The sequence below is a fragment of the Triturus cristatus genome, chromosome 8 (assembly GCF_964204655.1).
Source record: "Triturus cristatus chromosome 8, aTriCri1.1, whole genome shotgun sequence".
Taxonomy (NCBI): Eukaryota; Metazoa; Chordata; class Amphibia; order Caudata; family Salamandridae; genus Triturus; species Triturus cristatus.
Window position 1 is genome coordinate 1,268,359,986 of NC_140591.1, and position 20,451 is coordinate 1,268,380,436.

Below are 20,451 nucleotides of genomic sequence, written 5' to 3' on the forward strand. Positions count from 1 at the left end.
CCAGGACATGCCGCCTGCTGTTGCAGCCACTGCAGCAAGGGCACACGTAGTTTCCAGATTTGGCAACACACACACATCAAAGGTGCTCCTCCCTTCCTCCCTCAACACATTCATTTGGCTGTCTTCAGCTTGTCTGTGCCACAGTTGCGGCCACGTGGTACCAAAGGCTGGACCGTCTGCACATGCAACGTGCACATTGCACGACCCTCAGGTCCTTGCATGACCCACATCACACTACAGTCTGATGTTGCAGCCACCCTCCAAGCAAGGTCCATCCACACATCTCCCGCCTGCTCTCAGGCATGCACTGAGCGCACACACCACACCTTTGCATGATGAGTGTGCAACTCCGACTGCCTACACAGCGCTGCCACGCCTTCCAGGCCCTGTCACACCCACCAGGTCATATCCCTCCTACTCCCCACCGGCTCTGTACCCCTGCAAGGCCATGGGAGTGGGACTCAAGGCTTCTGCATGTAGTATGCTGTCGTCGTGAGGCACATGACACAGGTATCATCTCTCAGCGTGTCAATCTACAATGTGTCCAGGACGCACTCCACCATCACATGCGCACACAACCTCATCATCAACTCGTATGCCATTGACAGCCAGGCGCTCCTCACCCTCACCAAGGACGCAGACATTTCCAGTTCCAATATTCAAGATTGCATGGGATCCATAGATGAATGGCAGAACAGCAGCCACCTGAGGCTGGACTTGTACAGGACTGAGGTCAACATCTAAGGATTGTCCCCTTACAGCTGGGTCAACTGCTTGTGTCCCACCCACAGAAGCCCCGCACAGGCACCCAGTGTCCACGGACACAAGATGTTGTGCATCATGGATTGCTTGCTCACATTTGCCATGGTAATCACCAGCATCCATACCTCACACTGCAACACCCTCAGCATTATGCACATGATCCCCAGATAGATCCACTCCAAGGTAAGACGGACCATCCCCCAGGTCCACGACAACATCCGTGTCAAATACTGCCCTGCCCTCTACGGAGCAGCCACATCCAAAATCCAGCGACACTTGTCCACATCCAGGCTGCATCTGCACACCTCAGCGTCAACATCCCGCGCCCCAGCCACATCACCGTCCAGCAGAGATAGCTGCAATGGATCACTGTGTGCTGCAGGATGACCTTCAGACTCCTCACCCACACTCAGGAGGCAGGCCACAACTCTGACCCAAAACCAACCTTGTACCACTGTCATCTGAGACCCCGTAGTGCCATCTCCGTGCATCCAACCTTGACCTGGCCACCATTCTTCAGATCCACCGTACTCCTGCATGCAGGACATAGTTCTCCCACCTGGGAACACATACCTGGGACTCCCTCCACAGGAACCTCCAAATGAGGCCTGACCTCTACGCCTTAATGTTACTCTTCCAAATAGATGTATCCTCACTGTTTCCCTAGCACCCCCTCAGCAGCTTGAGGCCATCACAGGTGAGTATTGTGCTCCATGTCTGCATTGAATAATAACTTGTGACCCATGTGTGTCCTGTACCAGACTCAGATCCCAGGGTATGGATGGGTGGAGTTGGTTCAACACTCAGGCATAGTTAGACATTTACACACACATATGTTGTGGACTAATGCCAAATGACAGCAACATCTCATGAGAAGAAAAAAAGAATTTATTTTTGGCGGGGTGAGTCTTTTGGTAGATGTGCTAAGGTGCTCTACCGGGTGCATAGAATCCAAAGTTCACAGGGGGAGATGGCATCCTTGTCAGTTGGAGTATTCAGAGTCCAGACCACAGTGTTGGTCATCATTGGTCAGACTGTGACCAGCAAGTCCATGTGGCAGAGAATGTCATTGGGTGAGGTGCTGCTGTTGTGCCAGAGGTCCAGGTGCCAGGCCAGGTGACCTGGGAGATGTGGATGGTCCGCTGACTCTCATGGTCTTTTCCGTGGACGACCCACCTTCCTCGCGGGACCCTCAGATTCAGGCCTTGACGATGCTTGTGATGCTCCGTCGGACGAATCCTCCTCCTCCTCCCTCCCTGTGGCTGGTGGTGGTCTTCGCTTGGTGGCACAGGGAGGGTTGCCCATGTTGTCGGCGATCCGACGGAGTGAACGGCTCATGTCCGTTTGCACCGCCAGGAGCTCAGCCAGTCTTGCCTCCATCCGTCCTTGGTGTTGTTGTTGACTGGCATGTTGCTCGGCCTGCAGGTTCTTCATCTCGTCGAGGGTCCACTTGATGTCTGTGAGGCTCGACACAACCTGACTGATGCCCCTGGTGTCACGCCGGTATGTGTCCAGGATGTGGCGCATGTGTGCCATACCGGTTCCCTCAGCTGGCTGGTCAGGTTCTCGCCTCCATCTGCCTCCACTCCCACCACCACTGCCCACACGAGCCTGGCCTGCCGTTGTGGGCACATCAGGTCTACGGGACCCCTGAGGGATGGCATTACCGTGGTCGTCTGCCTCCTCCTGGGTGCCCGGAGAACCTTGTCCCTCCTGGTCAGACTGGCTGTGTTGTTCAGTGCGAGCAGGGCTCCTGGGTGTCTCCTGGGATGTGGCAGGAATGGGGGTGGTGGTTGGCACAGATGTACCTGACGCAGGTGCTGCAGGGGCTTGGGCACCAGAGGGGCCAGGTTGGTCGGGGTCATCCACGGAGTGGTGGGAGTTGTCGCTGCCGGTGGGATCATCTTCACGCTGAGCCTGGGACTGTGATTGTTCCCCCCCATAGTTGGGGGGAGGGCGATGACGTTGCCCTGTGTGTGAGAGAGAGGCAATGTTAATGCTGTTTCATGCCACATCCATGTTTCACACATATTCAAGTAGTCACAGTTCCTCCAGGTGGTTGGATGTGCCTAGCATTCCTCTCAATGTACACTTGGAGATGGGTATGTTGCGGGGGCCAGATTGGTATGTGCTCCTGAGTGTTTGCCAGTAGATTTTTGGCTGGTATGCTTATTTGGCTATGGATTGGTCTTGTTGTGTCACATGTCCATTGTGAGAGTGGGTAAATCCGTTGCCTGCCCCGGGGGTGTGTGCTTGTGTGAGGGGGGGTGTGACCGGGCCTGCTGTTGGGTGTAGTGTGATTTGTCATTGGGTCTCCCAGGTGATGTCTGTCCCCTCATGGTGCATGCTGGCATGACAGTGTGTGTGATTTCCTGTGCTTGGTATGTGAGCTAGTGGAGTTGTTGTTTGAGTGTACAGTGGTCACAGGAGGGCCTTGTGCTGCCTACAGCAGGGCCAAGTGTCAGCTACCTTGTCAGTACTTTGCCAGTCCCTGTGCATTGGGCATGGTGCATGGGTATGTACCTAGGCCATATGGGCTGTGGGCATTGGGGTCTGGTTCTGAGCTGCACAATGTGTTGTGTGAGCCCCACCCTCCCAGCATCCCGGACATCCAGTCTTGGGTTTGTGGTTGGTGTGTCCTGGGACATGGCATTGCCTTTATTTGTGAATGGGGCATGGAGACGTTAGTGGCATGAGCATGGTTTTTGGGTGTGGTTGTGTGCGGTGAGGGCTTGGGGAACTTCCGTGCATTTGGTGTATTTGTGGTGTGGATGCCATTCCCCCATGTTACGTGAGTTGTTTGTGTACTCACCAGGCTCTGCGACTCCTTCGACTCCGTGTACTCCCACTGGCGGAAGCGTGGCCATCACCTTCTCCTCCCAGGGATGGTAATGTACGAGTCTGCGGGGCAGCCCACCTCCATTGATGTTACTCTGGGCGTATTCCTCGTTCATTTTCCTCTTGACTGCCCTGCGCAGATCGTACCACCTGGCTTAGCATTCATGCCTGGTCCTTCGGATGAGCGCAACTGCATTCACCTTATCGACGATCCTCTGCCACAGGCTGTTTTTTTGGGCTATGCTGGTCTGTCTGACCAATGTTCCAAACAGCTGTGGCTTGACTCTGATGACTTCGTTGACAAGGAGCTCCAGCTCCGCCGTTGTGAACTTTGGATTCTTGTCTGTGGGCATGGTGTGGGGTGTGGGTGTGGATGGTTGTGGGTGTGTGGGTGTGAATGTGACGGTGTGTGTGTGAAGGTGAAGAGGGGGTGTTTGTGAAGGAGGTTGTGTGAAGGTGTGTAAGTTAAGGTGTAGTTAAGGTGTAAGTAAGGTGCAGTTGTTTGTCTGTGGTGTCTGTCAGCAGTGGGTCTGTTGCAAAGGCTCATGGGTTGTGTGTGTGGGCCCTTTTTATTGGTCCATTTGTGGGTGTGGCTGTGTTTGAATTTGTGGTGGGTGTGTTATAAGAGGTGGTTGTGATTTAGGGCCTCTGTTTGCCTGTTTGGATGTGCCAGGTCAGTCATAGAGATGTATTTTGTCATTTTGACGTGTTTTGTGGTGTTGTGCGAGTCGAATTGACCCTCCTTGTGCTGTTTTACAGTGTCCTGGTTCTGTACGAGTCTTTTTTGCGTAGGTACGGTCCGTACATACGCGATGCTGGGTGAGGGTGCTGGGGTACGGAGTTGGGGTATGGTGCGTACAGGTACGGGGCTGTGCTACGGTGTTGGGGTACGGTGCGTACAGGTACGGGGCTGGGCTACGGTGTTGGGGTACGGTGCGTACAGGTACGGGGCTGGGAGACGGGCCTGGGGTGCGGCGCGTACAGGTGGGGGGCTGGGGTATGGTCCTGGGGTACGGGGCGTACAGGTGTGGGGCTGGGAGACGGGCCTGGGGTGCGGAGCGTACAGGTGCGGGCTGTGCTACGGTGTTGGGGTACGGTGCATACAGGTGCGGGCTGTGCTACGGTGTTGGGGTACGGTGCGTACAGGTGCGGGGATGTGCTAGGGTGTTGGGGTACGGTGCGTACAGGTACGGGGCTGTGAGACGGCCCTGGGGTGCGGCGCGTACTGGTGGGGGGCTGGGGTACGGTCCTGGGGTATGGGGCGTACAGGTGCGGGGCTGGGAGACTGGCCTGGGGTGCGGAGCACACAGGTGCGGGCTGTGATACGGTGTTGGGGTATGGTGCGTACAGGTGCGGGCTGTGCTACGGTGTTGGGGTACGGTGCGTACAGGTGCGGGGATGTTCTAGGGTGTTGGGGTACGGTGCGTACAGGTACGGGGCTGGGAGACGGGCCTGGGGTGCGGCGCGTACAGGTGGGGGGCTGGGGTATGGTCCTGGGGTACGGGGCGTACAGGTGTGGGGCTGGGAGACGGGCCTGGGGTGCGGAGCGTACAGGTGCGGGCTGTGCTACGGTGTTGGGGTACGGTGCATACAGGTGCGGGCTGTGCTACGGTGTTGGGGTACGGTGCGTACAGGTGCGGGGATGTGCTAGGGTGTTGGGGTACGGTGCGTACAGGTACGGGGCTGTGAGACGGCCCTGGGGTGCGGCGCGTACTGGTGGGGGGCTGGGGTACGGTCCTGGGGTATGGGGCGTACAGGTGCGGGGCTGGGAGACGGGCCTGGGGTGCGGAGCGTACAGGTGCGGGCTGTGCTACGGTGTTGGGGTACGGTGCGTACAGGTGCTGGCTGTGCTACGGTGTTGGGGTACGGTGCGTACAGGTGCGGGGATGTGCTAGGGTGTTGGGGTACGGTGCGTACAGGTACGGGGCTGGGAGACGGGCCTGGGGTGCGGCGCGTACAGGTGGGGGGCTGGGGTACGGTCCTGGGGTACGGGGCATACAGGTGCGGGGCTGGGAGACGGGCCTGGGTTGCGGCCCATACAGGTGCGGGGCTGGGAGACGGGCCTGGGCTGCGGCCCGTACAGGTGCGGGGCTGTGCTACGGTGTTGGGGTATGGTGCGGAGGGGGGGTACAGTGCTGACATACGGGGTACGGTGCTGACATGTGCGGGGTGAGGGTGGCTGTACGACTCGTATCCGGGCACAAGTTTACCCGTGTACATTTAGGCTACAGCGTTTGCTCCATACAGGGCCTTTTACATGCGGTTGTGTATTCGGACGGGCGGTACGGATCGTACTTGCGTGCTCGGACTTCTGTTTTACGATTTGCACGTAAAAATGTCCGGCTCCCTATCGGACACTTTTCCCGACGCTAATCGGATGTAAAAATTTACGGCTGCCTCTCGGACCATTTTCCCGACGCAATTCGTATGTATTTTTCACGTACGAATCGTACTTCGCAGTTTGTACGGTACTTGTACGATTCGTACGTGAAAATATACGGATACGATTCGTACGCAATTTTTTTTTCATGGATCGGAATCGGCACCTAAATGTCTATGGGTGGAGTTAAATCACTTTTGAAATTACTGAAAGAGATGCTCAGGAGAGTCAGTAGTAAGCCTTACACATGGCATGCTCTGTGATACTGGGTAATGGCCTATGTGAGGACCCAGGAGTAGAACCGTCTCAAACCTAATTAAATGTTCTACATTTGAGCTCTGATGTGTACTTTGCCCAATATAGATTCTAAAGCTGTGGAATTACCCTAATATATTTAATTTGGCTATGGGGTGACCTCAGGAGCAAAGCTAATTCAACCACATTTTTTGTCTGCTGGGAGCTCAGGAACGGGCTTAAGCCAATCTAATTTAATGTGTCTAAGTGGTGAGCCAAGGTGTGGAATTATCCCAATGTGTGGGGGTGAACACAGATGCAGAATTGCCATAACCTTTTTAATTTGTCTTTGGGGTGAACTCAAGAGCAAAGTGTGTCTGTGTGCGAGACAGGGAATGGGCTTAACCAAATCTAATTTAATTTGTCTACTTCTTGAGCTCTGGTATAGTATTAGCCCATTTTTTATGGGGAAAACATCACGGTGGAATGAACCCAAATTAGTTTGTCTATGGGATGTACCCAAGAGCCAAAACAAATCTGCCCACAGCTGTCACTGTGAAACTGGGAATGGAAGTGGAATGTTCTGTAGATGCCTCTGAATCCCTCAATGTTAGCATAGAGACTTGAGCAATTGGTCTTTTTTTTATTAGGTCAGGCTTGCTGATTACTCACCTCTGGAAGCACTGGTGGCAGAGCAGAGCAAGACATTCTAGCCCTATGCCTTTTCAGACATGGGCTGGATGCCCTGAGGAGGCCCTGTAGAGGCAGCTAAACTCGTTGTGTGAAGCTTCAATCAGATGGTGGCCAGAATGATGTGGAATGGGCTCTTTGGTCATACTACTCACTGCACCATCGTTGGTCAGATGGCACTGTGCTTACAGATGGAACAGGGGCTCATAGTGAACACTGGAGCTGAAGCACATCTTGCACCACTAAGCACTAAAGAGATAAAACAGCCATTTAGGAACTAGTCTCTGCTAAAAGTAGCTTGCATCCTCCATTGTGGTTGCCATTCTCATCTAGTGAGCATTTTCGCAGGGAGGGCAATGCTGTTTATGAATTCAGAGGCAGCAAGGGATGCTCCAGATGCTGGTAGAAGATGAAGGCTCCTTGCAGCTGCGGCCCATGCAGGTAAGAGCGGTGGGAACGGGTGGGGGAGGGGGGATTTGACAGACAATGACGAGGGAAATCAAAAAATTATTATTTTTCCCTCGTCATCTTCTGTCAAAGTCCCCCCCACCCGGCCTCACTTCTCTACCTGCACGGACCGCGGTTGGCTCCTTGTACAAGAATCAGAAAGTATATTCTCCAAATTTAATGGATGGGGAGAGGCTCCTTGGATACATGACCCTCCAACCCAGTAGGGTGGTCATAGTGCACAGTGCTTACAAATGGAAAGCGGATTTAAGATGATCACAACAGGGGAGGAAAACAAACCTCTTTTAGAATCAAATCGAGCAACAACAAGCAACCTTTGTCAGAATCCATCAATAAATGATCTCTGCTAAAAAACAAAGCTTGTATCTGCTGCTGCAGTTTCCATTTTTATCTAGTGGGCCTCTTCCTTGGGGAGGCAGTCCACAAAGGTAGGATCTCGAAGGTCTCTGGGAAAGCTTCTAAGCATAGATTGTTGTACTGCCTCCCCACTGTCCTTCAAGATTGCGCTACTCAGTGCCAGCAAATTCCAATAAAGCAAATAAAGCCCTTTAGTCATCATTCGTAGATGACTGCTGGCAATCAATTTACATGGACCCCACCATAATGTTCAAATGGATCTACCTATCACTTCTCACTGTCTTGCTTAGCAGGTATACTAAATTATCCCAATCTTTTCGGTCATTATGAAAATCTACAGGCCATTAAGTTGGATCCACTTTGTTTTCAATCAATCAACCCACTCATAACCAGGGCATAGGCATACGTGCTGAGTAGCTGAGTACTTGTCATGCCTGGCTACGGGAGATGAATGTCAAAATCCACCTAAATCAATTTCGTTAAAATTGAGAGAATGGAATACCTTGATTAATCCTTAGTTGCAAAGAATGATGAGAAATGCAGAATTACAGGTACTGTGCAACAGAGTAAAGCACAGTGTATACAGATGTATTCCGGTTGAACTTCACAGCAGAGAGTGGTATCACAAAACTGCACTCCAGAGTGACCTGTGCCCCTTGACTAAGCGGCACTTCCCCATTACTCAGTCAGGTATGCATTGGGGTCCTTTGTCATTTAAAAAAGTTGGGAGAGAAACCAAATATATGGGGTGCTGTATTTGATGACACTCAACGCTGTGCTCCCCTACTGAAGCCAGTCTCCGCTCTGAGGAATCCCAACCTCGCCTTACCCAACCCTTTCCAGTATCCCTGTCAGTGCCTCCCTCAGCTGGTCTGTGAAAAACATAAAGTTGTGTGATGTGCAAATATTAATAGATGTTTCAACTGCACTAAACACCGCACAACTTGAGTGTATCAATAATTTTACTTTCTAAGGAATACATTGTTAGCAAGTCCAAATAATCCTTGAAGTGAGTTTGACGAGAGAGTGATGTGTTTATATTTAATCCGTAAACATGATTTGTTTTTCAGAAAAAGGCAGACTTGGAACAACATCTTGTGTTTGCAGTCTTTGATGAAAACAAGAGTTGGTATCTGGAAGAAAACATGAAGAAGTTCCACAAAGATATCTTAAAGCAAGATGAAGCAAAGTTTTACAGCTCCAATGTTGTGTACAGTGAGTGCCATCTTTGGTTATTTAGTTATACTCTTTCTCATGAAACGTCAAGATTTAGAAATTGACGAGTTTGTGGACTGAATGTGCCAAAACAATGCATTTTTCCTCCCACGTTGAGCATTTGTTTCATGATTAGGACAGAACGAGAAGATAGTTGTTACAAAACAACAAGGACACTTCTTTAATGCAAGTACTTTAAAATATTACAAGCAAAACTTTTATTTTAACTCTTTCCAGATTCCCATGTGAGTCTGACTGAGTAAAGACTTTGTGTAGAGTTGTATTAATCTACGCAACACCCAGGGATGTTCCCTCTAAGGATCTTTGCCCACAGTTTTTCATTTTCTCGATTGAAAAGACGCGCAGTGTAATAGGCACTGTGTCATCATTTACTCCACCGCTCATATGAGTCAAAGCAACCATTGTCATTGGAAGTGTTGCTCGAATTTCCTACATTAACCTCGTCTGAATCTCCACAGATATGTACTACACTACTTATGACTTCACTCCTTTTCCTCTTGAATTTAAAGTAGATTTTTGAGACAGTGACAATTATTGTGGCAAGATGAATCAATGCAACCTATGATAAGAAATGGTCCCAAAGCCTCTTAAAAAATGAATGGCCACTCCACAATGACCATTCATTCACTTCTCAGATGTATTGCCAGGTATTTTAAACACACATTCTTATAACACTTAGTCTACTTTGGACTGTCAATGGTGAGCTGAAATGGCAGGGGCTGCAGGCAGCAGCAGTTGCCATCCCCCCCCCTCTGCAGGTAGCAGTCCAAGACTGAAGAAGGCACAAGCTTACCTTGTACCTCCACACCAACACCGACCTTCCACCAACAGCCCCACATACATTTTCCACCTGTTAGATTGGAAATGTATGCGTTTCTTTGTTGAATTGGTGATGAACTGCACAGTAAAACAACTGGTAAATCCGGGTGGAAGCAGTTATTCCCAATTTCGTGGAAACATTCGTAATGGCCAGACTTTACAGTGGAAATACCAACTGGTTAATTCAATTTTGGCCCCCTGTATCTCCGCTGCAAATTCTGGCCAGCCGGTAATAAGTGCCTCTATGATTGGGGGCCAAATTTAGTAGAATTCAGACCAGGCACCTACTCAGAGTCCACATTGGTTGTTTTAATGGATGATGTCCAGACAAGAGTGTCCTCCTGTCTCAGGCTGTCAGGATTCTTACACTTTCACAAAATGTATACCTTAGCGGGTGTGAGAAGTTGGCCTGGTATATGATGCTCACTAGTTAAAGTGATCACCTTGTACCATGCCAAGCAACCCTTATGGTGTGGTTGTAAGTCAACCTTTTCGGACTAGCTACGCTAGTGGTAGCGTAGGCTAAGCAGTCTTTGAGGCTAAACTCGTGAAGCGTGTTAAGCCAGCTGTTTTACCAAATGTAACCCCCTTTTATACCAATGAAAGGACACCACACAGATATATATTCAAAATATATATGTATTTATTTCTCAAAGTAACCCCTAGTCTCTTTATGAGCACAGGAGTGCAAATCGTCAAACAAGATTACAGTAGAATACACAGAAGTTGCACTTTATATGGATAGGCCCTGGTGGCCGCTCAAACCATATACTAAAATAGTGGTATAAGTACCACGAACAGAAAAGGGAAAAGGCCTAGGGCCTCTAGAATCGCTGGGCCTACAAGGAGCTAACTTCAGTTAGTGACCAGGAGGTCCACGGGTGGCGTGTGCAGAGCAAATAGTCACACGCGTGCTCCCATAGGTTTCAATGGGTGCGTAAAAAGTACAAAGTTACTGCAAAAAGGATCTTCCGGATGGACTAGGAACTCAAGATTGGAAACACAGACACTAGAGATGATACTCTACACTTGGGCACCGGAGTGCCAACTTTACCTCACCCACAGGAAGCGGGTGCATAGGTGTCGAAGTGCGTCGGGTTTCTTCTATCTGTTCCGTGGAGCCTGAAGACAAAGATGCTGCAGGCGGTCGGTCCGGGAGAGATGCGGTGGATCCAAGAGTGGATCGGTGTTGTAGAAGACCTGTAAGCAGAGGGGACAGTGTTCACAGTCACTAGCCAGTGACCAGCGTGGCACCAGGTGGGTACCAGGCAATGTCGGGTGCAAACAGGAAGAAAGGTGTAGCTTGTCTCTGCAGCCACGTGGTCCCTGGAGGTCAACGACGTCCAGGAGTCGGTTCACGAGCTGTCCCACGCAGGTTCTCGCTGTCGGCGGTGTCGGCGACTTGATCGAAGCAAACAAGCCTTGGCAAAAGCAATTGTTGTGGAGAACAAGATAAGCTGATTGTTCTGACCAGCGAGGTCAGAGGGACTGCTCCTTTGGAGGGGAGCAAGGGCCAGTCTGGAGCAACCAGACCAGCGGTGTATTTCTTGAAGTTCGTCACCAAGATGGCCACTAGCCAGCGGGCCAGCAACCGGTTAGGCGCGTCGAGTGGCAAAATGCAGAAGGGCCCCACGCAGATCGTGGAGATGCTGGAGGGCTCACCTTTGGTGCAGATGCTGCTCGAGGGTTGGGCTTCTCAGATCCCAAAGCACAACTTGGAGGGAGCCTCGGTTGTTGCACTTGCAGCTTGTCGTGGTCGTTTCAAGATGGCTGGCTCCACGTGTCTCGGTGCCTCCACGGGTCTCCTCTTTTCAGGGACTGTGGATCGGGCGGTGAGAGGTCTGGAGGTCCAGGTCTTGTCAGTCTCTGGGCTCGGGCTCCGGCGGGAGGCGGCGGCAAAGCAGACGTTGATTTGCTGGATGGTGCTTGCGTTAGCAAGGTGGTCACTCCCTGACCACAGGGGAGATTTCCTTCAGTCTTCTGTGCAGCAGAATGTCGAAGTTCCCGTCTTCTTCTTAGTTTCAAGTTGATTCCAGGATGTCTGAAGTCTTAGGACACAGCTCCTACCTTTAAGCGGATTCTAGGGGCCGGACTACCTGCTAGGTCCCTCCCTATGGGTGGGACCAGGAAGGGGGGTGGTTACACCCCCAATCCTTTGTCCAGCTCGCCCCAGGCCCGGGACTGGTGTGCCCCAGGACCGGTTTGAACTGGCATATGCACCGAGGCTCCTTGTGAGCCACAGGCATGTCTGGTTTCTTTTAAGCCCTACCTGACCAATACACAAAATCCTGTCTGGGGTGGTGCACGCACCTCCCCTGGCAGGAAACCCTTTGTCCACACCTCCCAAGCTGGAAGGACTCCCAGCAGCAGGAGGGCAGACTTGTGTCTGTGGTGGCAGCATCCATTTTGTGGAGCTGAGGCTATGTCTGATTTTACCCGGGTTTCAGGTACTGTACATGTCGTGTCCCTCTAGAAGGGTGGAATGCTAACCCCGTCGCCAGAATTGGCGAGGGGTTAGTATTCCAATTCGTATGACACCTTACTCGACATGTTTTGATAAAGCCAAACCAAAGTTAGCATTTAACCGCGAGGTTCATAATGCACTTAAGAGTATATGGTATGACGATATCTGGAAACAGTAGAAGGAAGTTGTTCCGACCACTGCAGGCAGGCTCAGCTCATGCCAGAGCACCATCTCACATGGAACCAAGCACTCTGCCTTCAGGATTGTTAAGGCCTGCCATAGGAGTGACTTATAGGTTAACATGTGTCCCATTTAAGGTTAGGCATAGGTATACTACACCTAAGTAAGAGGTGATTACACCAACTTACCCCAGCTGAGTGATCAGCCAGTTGTGTCAAATTGTTAGGCCAAGCCTGGGGTGGCATAATACATGCTTCAGCCCCTGGCAGGCCTTGGGTACACCAATGCCCTGGGTACCTAGTGTACACTGGTACAGGGGCTGACAGGGTGATCCACTTCCAATTGGTTATGCACCTAGGGTGCATAGTGCGAGTTTAGTAGAGAGAACAGCAGGCTGGGGGTCTTATTGGCAGGCCCACAGCCTCAATATGTCAAAAACCAGTGAAGCAAAAAGCAAAAATTTGGGGTGACCATAGGATAGCAGACCCTACTCTCCTACACAACCCCCCCCAAATGCAGGGACATTAAACTAGCCTTGACCAGTCTCGTCTTCATGTCCTAAGTGGAAGTACCTGGAGGGACCATCTGCATTCCCATGGTCAGTACCTGGCCGGTGCTCCACTGTAAAGTCCATCCCCTGTAGGGAAATGGACCACCTAAGCAGTTTGGGGTTTTCACCCTTCATCTGATTTAGCCACAAGAGGGGCTTATGGTCGGTCTGAATCTTGAAGTGAGGGCCAAACAAGTATGGCCTCAGCTTCTTCAGGGCCCACACCACAGCAAAGGCCTCCCTCTCAATACTGACCAATTCTTCTCTCTGGGGGTCAACCTTCTGCTAATAAAAGCAATGGGTTGGTCTTGACCATCTACATTAAGTTGTGACAGCACAGCTCCCACACCCAACTCAGAAGCATCTGTTTGGACAATAAACTCTTTGGAGTAGTCAGGACTTTTCAGGATAGGTGCAGAGCACATGGCCACCTTCAGGTCATCAAATGCCTTTTGACAGCTTACTGTCCACTGAACCTTTTTGGGCATCTTCTTGGATGTCAGATCATTAAGAAGAGTCACAATGGACCCATAGTTCTTAACAAACTTCCTGTAGTACCCAGTCAAGCCCAAGAAAGCTCGAACTTGAGTCTGGGTGGTTGGAGGGGACCAGTCCTTGATGGATTGTATCTTACTCTCCAGTGGTTGAACTTGGCCTCCACCTACAAGGTGGCCCAAATATACAACCTTACTCTGCCCTATCTGGCACTTAGTAGCCTTGATAGTGAGGCCTGCCCTTTGCAGAGCCTCAAGAGCCTTCTTCAGGTGGATCAGGTGATCCTCCCAGGTGGAGCTAAAGACAGCAATGTCATCAAGATATGCTGCGCAAAAGTCATCCAACCCAGTAAGGACTTGGTTCACCAACCTTTGGAAGGTGGCAGGTGCATTCTTCAGACCAAAGGGCATCACCACAAATTGGTAGTGCCCACCTGGGGTTGAGAATGCTGTTTTGGCCTTAGACTCCTCAGCTAATCTGATTTGCCAATAGCCAGCTGTCAAGTCAAATGTGCTCAAAAACTTAGCAGAAGCTAGTTTGTCTATGAGCTCATCTGCCCTTGGAATAGGGTGTGCATCTGTCCTGGTGACAGCATTGAGTCCTCTGTAATCCACACAGAACCTCATCTCTCTCTTGCCATCTTTGGTGTGAGGTTTGGGGACCAGAACCACTGGGCTAGCCCAGGGGCTCTCTGAGGGTTCAATGACACCTAATTCCAGCATTTTATGTACCTCAGCCTTTATACAGTCCCTGACGTGGTCAGGTTGTCTGTAGAGCTTGTTCTTTACAGGCAGACTGTCACCAGTGTCCACCACATGGGTACACCAGTCAGATTGGCTAGGTATTAGGGAAAACAGATGTTGAAATGAGTGTAGAACTTGTCTACATTCAGTCTGCTGATGGGCAGTGAGGTTGCCTCCAAGGGTCACTCCTTCCACTGAGCCATCTTCAGGGTTCTGAGACAACAGGTCTGGGAGAGGGTCACTCTCTTCCTCCTGTCCCTCATCTGTAGCCATGAGCAAGCCCATGTCTGCCCTGTCAACATATGCTTTTAACCTGTTAACATGGAGTACCCTGTGGGGGCTCCTGGGAGTTCCTAGGTCCACCAAGTAGGTGACCTCTCCCTTCTTTTCCAGGATTGTATGGGGTCCAGACCATTTGTCTTGGGGTGCTGCTGGGGCCACTGGCTCCAACACCCATACCTTCTGTCCTGGCTGAAACTCAACCAAGACAGCCTTTTGGTCATGCCAAGCTTTCTGTAAGGCCTGGCTTGCCTCAAGGTTTTTGGATGCCTTCTCCATATACTCAGCCATCCTGGAGCGGAGACCAAGTACATAGTCCACTATGTCTTGCTTAGGCTTTTTGAGAGGTAACTCCCATCCTTCCTTCACTAAACACAGTGGGCCTCTTACAGGGTGCCCAAACAACAATTCAAAGGGGCTGTAGCCAACCCCCTTTTGTGGGACCTCTCTGTAAGCAAACAGAAGGCAGGGTAGAAGGATGTCCCATCTTCGCCTGAGCTTTTCAGGTAATCCTTTGATCATACCCTTTAGGGTCTTGTTGAATCTCTCAACAAGCCCATTGCATTGTGGGTGATAAGGGGTGGTGAACTTGTAGTTGACACCACATTCCTTCCACATAGCTGTCAAGTATCCTGACATGAAGTTGGTACCTCTGTCAGAAACTACCTCCTTAGGAAACCCCACTCTGGAGAATACTCCCAGCAGGGCCCTGGCCACAACCGAGCCCTGCTGGACAACGGTGAAACAGCGGCACTCATCCTCCTAGACCTCTCCGCAGCATTTGACACTGTCTGCCACCGCACCCTAGTCCAACGCCTCAACGACACCGGCATCCAAGGGACGGCCCTGGAATGGATCACCTCATACCTCTCCGGCAGAACACAGAGAGTACGCCTCCCTCCTTTCCTCTCTGAGGCCACCGGAGTCATCTGCGGTGTCCCGCAAGGATCATCGCTCAGCCCCACTCTCTTCAACATCTACATGAAACCCCTCGCTGCCATCGCACGCCAACACAACCTCAACATCATCTCCTACGCCGATGACACCCAGCTGATTCTCTCCCTCACCAGAGACCCCGACACCGCCAAAACCAGCCTACATGAAGGGATGAAAGACGTCGCCAAATGGATGGACATCAGCCGCCTGAAATTGAACACGGACAAGACAGAAGTCCTCATCCTGGGACCATCGCCCTCCGCATGGGACGACTCCTGGTGGCCCCCGGCCCTAGGCACCGCACCCAAGCCTACGGACCACGCACGCAACTTGGGCGTCATCCTGGACTCCTCCCTATCTATGACCAGACAAGTCAACGCCGTATCCTCAGCCTGCTTCCACAACCTTCGCATGCTCCGTAAGATCTTCCGCTGGATCCCGACCGAGACCAGGAAGACGGTCACCCAGGCCCTCGTCACCAGCAGACTAGACTACGGAAACACCCTCTACGCCGGTACAACAGCCAAGCTTCAGAAAAGACTTCAACGTATCCAGAACGCCTCCGCCCGACTCATCCTGGACGTCCCCCGACGCAGCCACATCTCGAGCCATCTGAGGGACCTGCACTGGCTCCCCGTCAACAAGAGGATCACGTTCAGACTCCTCACCCACGCACACAAATCCCTCCACGACCTTGGCCCAAGATACCTCAACGACCGCCTGACCTTCTACACACCCACCCGCCAGCTACGATCCGCAAACCTCGCCCTCGCCGTCGTCCCTCGCATCCAGAGAACCACCGCCGGAGGAAGATCCTTCTCCTACCTGGCGGCTAAGACATGGAACTCCCTGCCCGTCCACCTGCGACTGACCCCGGACCACCTCGCCTTCAGGAGACAGCTCAAGACCTGGCTGTTCGAGCAGTAGCAGACCCCCTCCCTCATGCGCCTTGAGACCCTTCCGGGTGAGTAGTGCGCAATACAAATTTCTTGATTGATTGATTGATTGTAGTGGTCCTAAGGGTAATTGCCTCTGGATACCTGGTGGCATGATCCACTACCACCAGTATAAATCTGTGCCCAGATGCAGTGGGAGGATCCATGGGACCCACTATATCTATTCCCACTCTTTCAAAGGGGACCCCCACCACAGGTAGTGGTATTAGGGGGCCTTTGTTGTGCCACCTGATTTGCCACTGGCTTGGCAGGTCACACAGGAGCGACAAAACTCCTTTGTATCTTCATTCATGTGAGGCCAGTGAAAGTGAGGGACAAGCCTGTCCCAAGTCTTGTTCTGGCCTAAGTGTCCTGCTAAAGGAATATCATGGGCCAAGGTAAGAAGGAAGCCCCTAAATTGCAGAGGTATAACCAACCTCCTGGTTGCACCAGGCTTGGGGTCTCTAGCCTCTGAATAAAGGAGCCCTTCATCCCAATACACGTTATGGGTACCTTGAGCATTCCCAGCAGCCTCAGCAGCAGCCAGCTGTCTGAGGGGTTCAAGAGAGGGACAGGATAACTGAGCCTGCCTCAAGTCAGCCCTTGAAGGTCCCCCTGTCCCCAGAAACTCAACCTGATCAGGTTCAAGCTCTTCAGGGACAGTTCCTTCAGGGTCCTCTAGACCAGCTTCCTGGGAAGGCTAATCATCACTCTGAGGCAGGGGGGAAGGCACAGCCTTGACCCTCCTGTTCTTCTTCTTGGTAGGTGCTTGGTCCGTTGTTCCAGGATCCAAGACCTGAGGTTCAGTGAGGCACTTTTTGGCCTGTGACCTGGTCACAGCAAGGACATGTGATGATATACCTAACATCTCTGCATGAGTCCTGTACTCCACTTCTGACCATAGAGAACTCTCTAGGTCATTGCCCAACAAACATTCTACTGGGAGGTCTGCACTAACCAGAACCCTTTTGAGGCCAGTTACCCCTCCCCATGAGAAGTTAACAACTGCCACACTATGTGAAGTAGTGGCATTGCTGGCATTGGTCACCAGGTAATTCTCACCTGGTATGTACTGTCCAGGGTCCATAAAGCCTGGTGTCACCATAGTGACACTGGCACATGTGTCCCTGTAGGCTTGAGCCACTTTTTCGTTAATTAAAGGAGTCTGTCTGTACTTGCCCAGGTTACTGGGGCTCACAGTCAGGGACAAATCAATGTCCCCATCACAGATCAAGACTGCCTGTGTCAGGGTTCTGTCTAAGTCAGAATCTCCTTCAGTTCCCATAGTGATTCCCACTACACCCTTTGTCTGGGGACCAACACTGCTAACAGTAGTACTGGGAGCAGGTGCCTTAGGGGCAACAGTGTTGGGGGCTCCACCCTTCTTACAATCACTAGTCCAGTGAGTTGTATTCTTGCAATGATTGCACCAGGGTTTCTTTTGACCTTCTTTCTTCTTTCCCTTAGTTTGTTGTTGGGACCCACCCTCCTTAGCAGTAGTTTGGGACCCTGTTGAAGACTTCTGGTCTTTAGATTTCTGATCTCCACCCTTTTGGTCTGTTTTCTTCTGATCACCCCCTTGGCCCTGGTTCTGGTTCTTTTGCTTAACCCTGGTTCTGACCCATTTGTCTGCCTTCTTTCCAAATCAGATCAGAGTCAACCAAGTGTTGATGCAGTTGCTGGTTTTGACAGTTATTTAAAATCTGTTCTCTCATCATCAAATTGTACAATCCTGTATAATCAGATACCTTACTTCCCAGCAACCAACCCTCCAAAGCCTTAGTGGCACATTCAATGTATTCAGACCAGTCCTGAGTCTGTGTCTTCTGGGTGCCTCTGGACATTAACCTGTACTGTTCAGTGGTTAAGCCTAACCCATCAACTAGGACACTCTTCAGGGCTCTGTAATTTCTGACATCCTCCTCCCTAACAGTGAGGAGTCTGTCTCTGCCTCTTCCTTCAAAGGAGAGCCAGAGGATTGCTGCCCACTGGTCTTCAGGAACCTGCTGCACTTTGCAGGCTCTCTCAAGAGCAGTCATCCAATTGTGGATGTCGTCCCCACTTTTGTAGGGGGGCACAACCTTAGACAGGTTCCTATTATCAAAGACCCTATCTTTGTCCTTAGGGACAATGCTGCCACCAGTGGGTATAGACCCACTCTCTCTAGGTTGCCTAGCCTTGTTCAGTTTCTCTTCCATCAGGGCTACCTCTAGCTCCTGCTTCCTGATCCTCAGCTGGGCTTCCTGCATTCTGGCCTCATGTTCCCTCCTCTGAGGGGTGGTCATCCTTCTCCTGGAGTGACCTTGAGAGCCTCTAGAGGCATGAGAAGCATTAGAGTCACCTGAGCAATTCCTTTGCCTCCCAAGCCCCTGGTTAAGTCCACTGGGGAGATCCAATGGGATGATCCCGTTGTCAGTCCCCAGTAGCCTTAGTTTAGCTGGGCCAAGTATAACACTTGGCACTGGGCTAGTTCTCCCTTCATCCTCACTACTTTCTGTATCCTCACCACTTTCCTCCTCTGTAGTATGATTCTCATCTAAGGGATGGCTATTGGACAGGGGTTCTTCAGTAGCATCTTCAGAAGGGGGGCCTCCTGTTCCTGTCCCTAAGGGGCCTAACTGGGAGGCTTTCCTGAGAGCTTTCTGATCTTCATCAGCCTTTAAAAGCTCTCTGAGTTCAGCAGAAGTAGGATTCTTGGGCTGTTTAAGGCCCCTGATATTTGCCAACTGCCTGAGCTCATTTTGATTAAGGGTAGCAAAGATGGATGGTGCCCTCTGGGGGTCACTCTCAACAGAGATGGGTACAATGGACCCCTCTGCCCCAGCCATTGCTCTTAAGTGTGGGTGGATGTGTTGCAATCTACCTACACTTGGGTTTACCTACTAAACCTATCTAGTAGTTGTAGTCAGGGTGTGCTACTCCCTTTGCTCTACAACAACTAAGTTCAGTAGAACTTAAGTATATCTAATCTTGTTTTATATGTACCTACAGGTACCTATGTGATCTTTCAATTGGTAACCAAGAGATTACAATGGTAAAACACAGCAAGCTCAAATCCAACCGCTGCTCACCAATGTGAGAAGTTGGCCTGGTATATGATGCTCACTAGTTAAAGTGATCACCTTGTACCATGCCAAGCAACCCTTATGGTGTGGTTGTAAGTCAACCTTTTCGGACTAGCTGCCCTAGTGGTAGCGTAGGCTAAGCAGTCTTTGAGGCTAAACTCGTGAAGCGTGTTAAGCCAGCTGTTTTACCAAATGTAACCCCCTTTTATACCAATGAAAGGACACCACACAGATATATATTCAAAATATATATGTATTTATTTCTCAAAGTAACCCCTAGTCTCTTTATGAGCACAGGAGTGCAAATCGTCAAACAAGATTACAGTAGAATACACAGAAGTTGCACTTTATATGGATAGGCCCTGGTGGCCGCTCAAACCATATACTAAAATAGTGGTATAAGTACCACGAACAGAAAAGGGAAAAGGCCTAGGGCCTCTAGAATCGCTGGGCCTACAAGGAGCTAACTTCAGTTAGTGACCAGGAGGTCCACGGGTGGCGTGTGCAGAGCAAATAGTCACACGCGTGCTCCCATAGGTTTCAATGGGTGCGTAAAAAGTACAAAGTTACTGCAAAAAGGATCTTCCGGATGGACTAGGAACTCAAGATTGGAAACACAGACACTAGAGATGATACTCTACACTTGGGCACCGGAGTGCCAACTTTACCTCACCCACAGGAAGCGGGTGCATAGGTGTCGAAGTGCATCGGGTTTCTTCTATCTGTTCCGTGGAGCCTGAAGACAAAGATGCTGCAGGTGGTCGGTCCGGGAGAGATGCGGTGGATCCAAGAGTGGATCGGTGTTGTAGAAGACCTGTAAGCAGAGGGGACAGTGTTCACAGTCACTAGCCAGTGACCAGCGTGGCACCAGGTGGGTACCAGGCAATGTCGGGTGCAAACAGGAAGAAAGGTGTAGCTTGTCTCTGCAGCCACGTGGTCCCTGGAGGTCGACGACGTCCAGGAGTCGATTCACGAGCTGTGCCAAGCAGGCTCTCGCTGTCGGCGGTGTCGGCGACTTGA

The 20,451-nt window shown here is 51.1% G+C and overlaps 1 protein-coding gene across 1 annotated transcript in view; it reads left to right on the forward strand.

The window, feature by feature from the left end:
• F5 (coagulation factor V) overlaps positions 1 to 20,451 on the forward strand; it is a 582,702-nt gene that overhangs the window by 241,075 nt on the left and 321,176 nt on the right. The window contains exon 11 of the mRNA XM_085622982.1: positions 8,800 to 8,944. Within this exon, the coding sequence (XP_085479108.1) occupies positions 8,800 to 8,944 (145 nt within the window). The remainder of the gene's footprint in view (positions 1 to 8,799; positions 8,945 to 20,451) is intronic.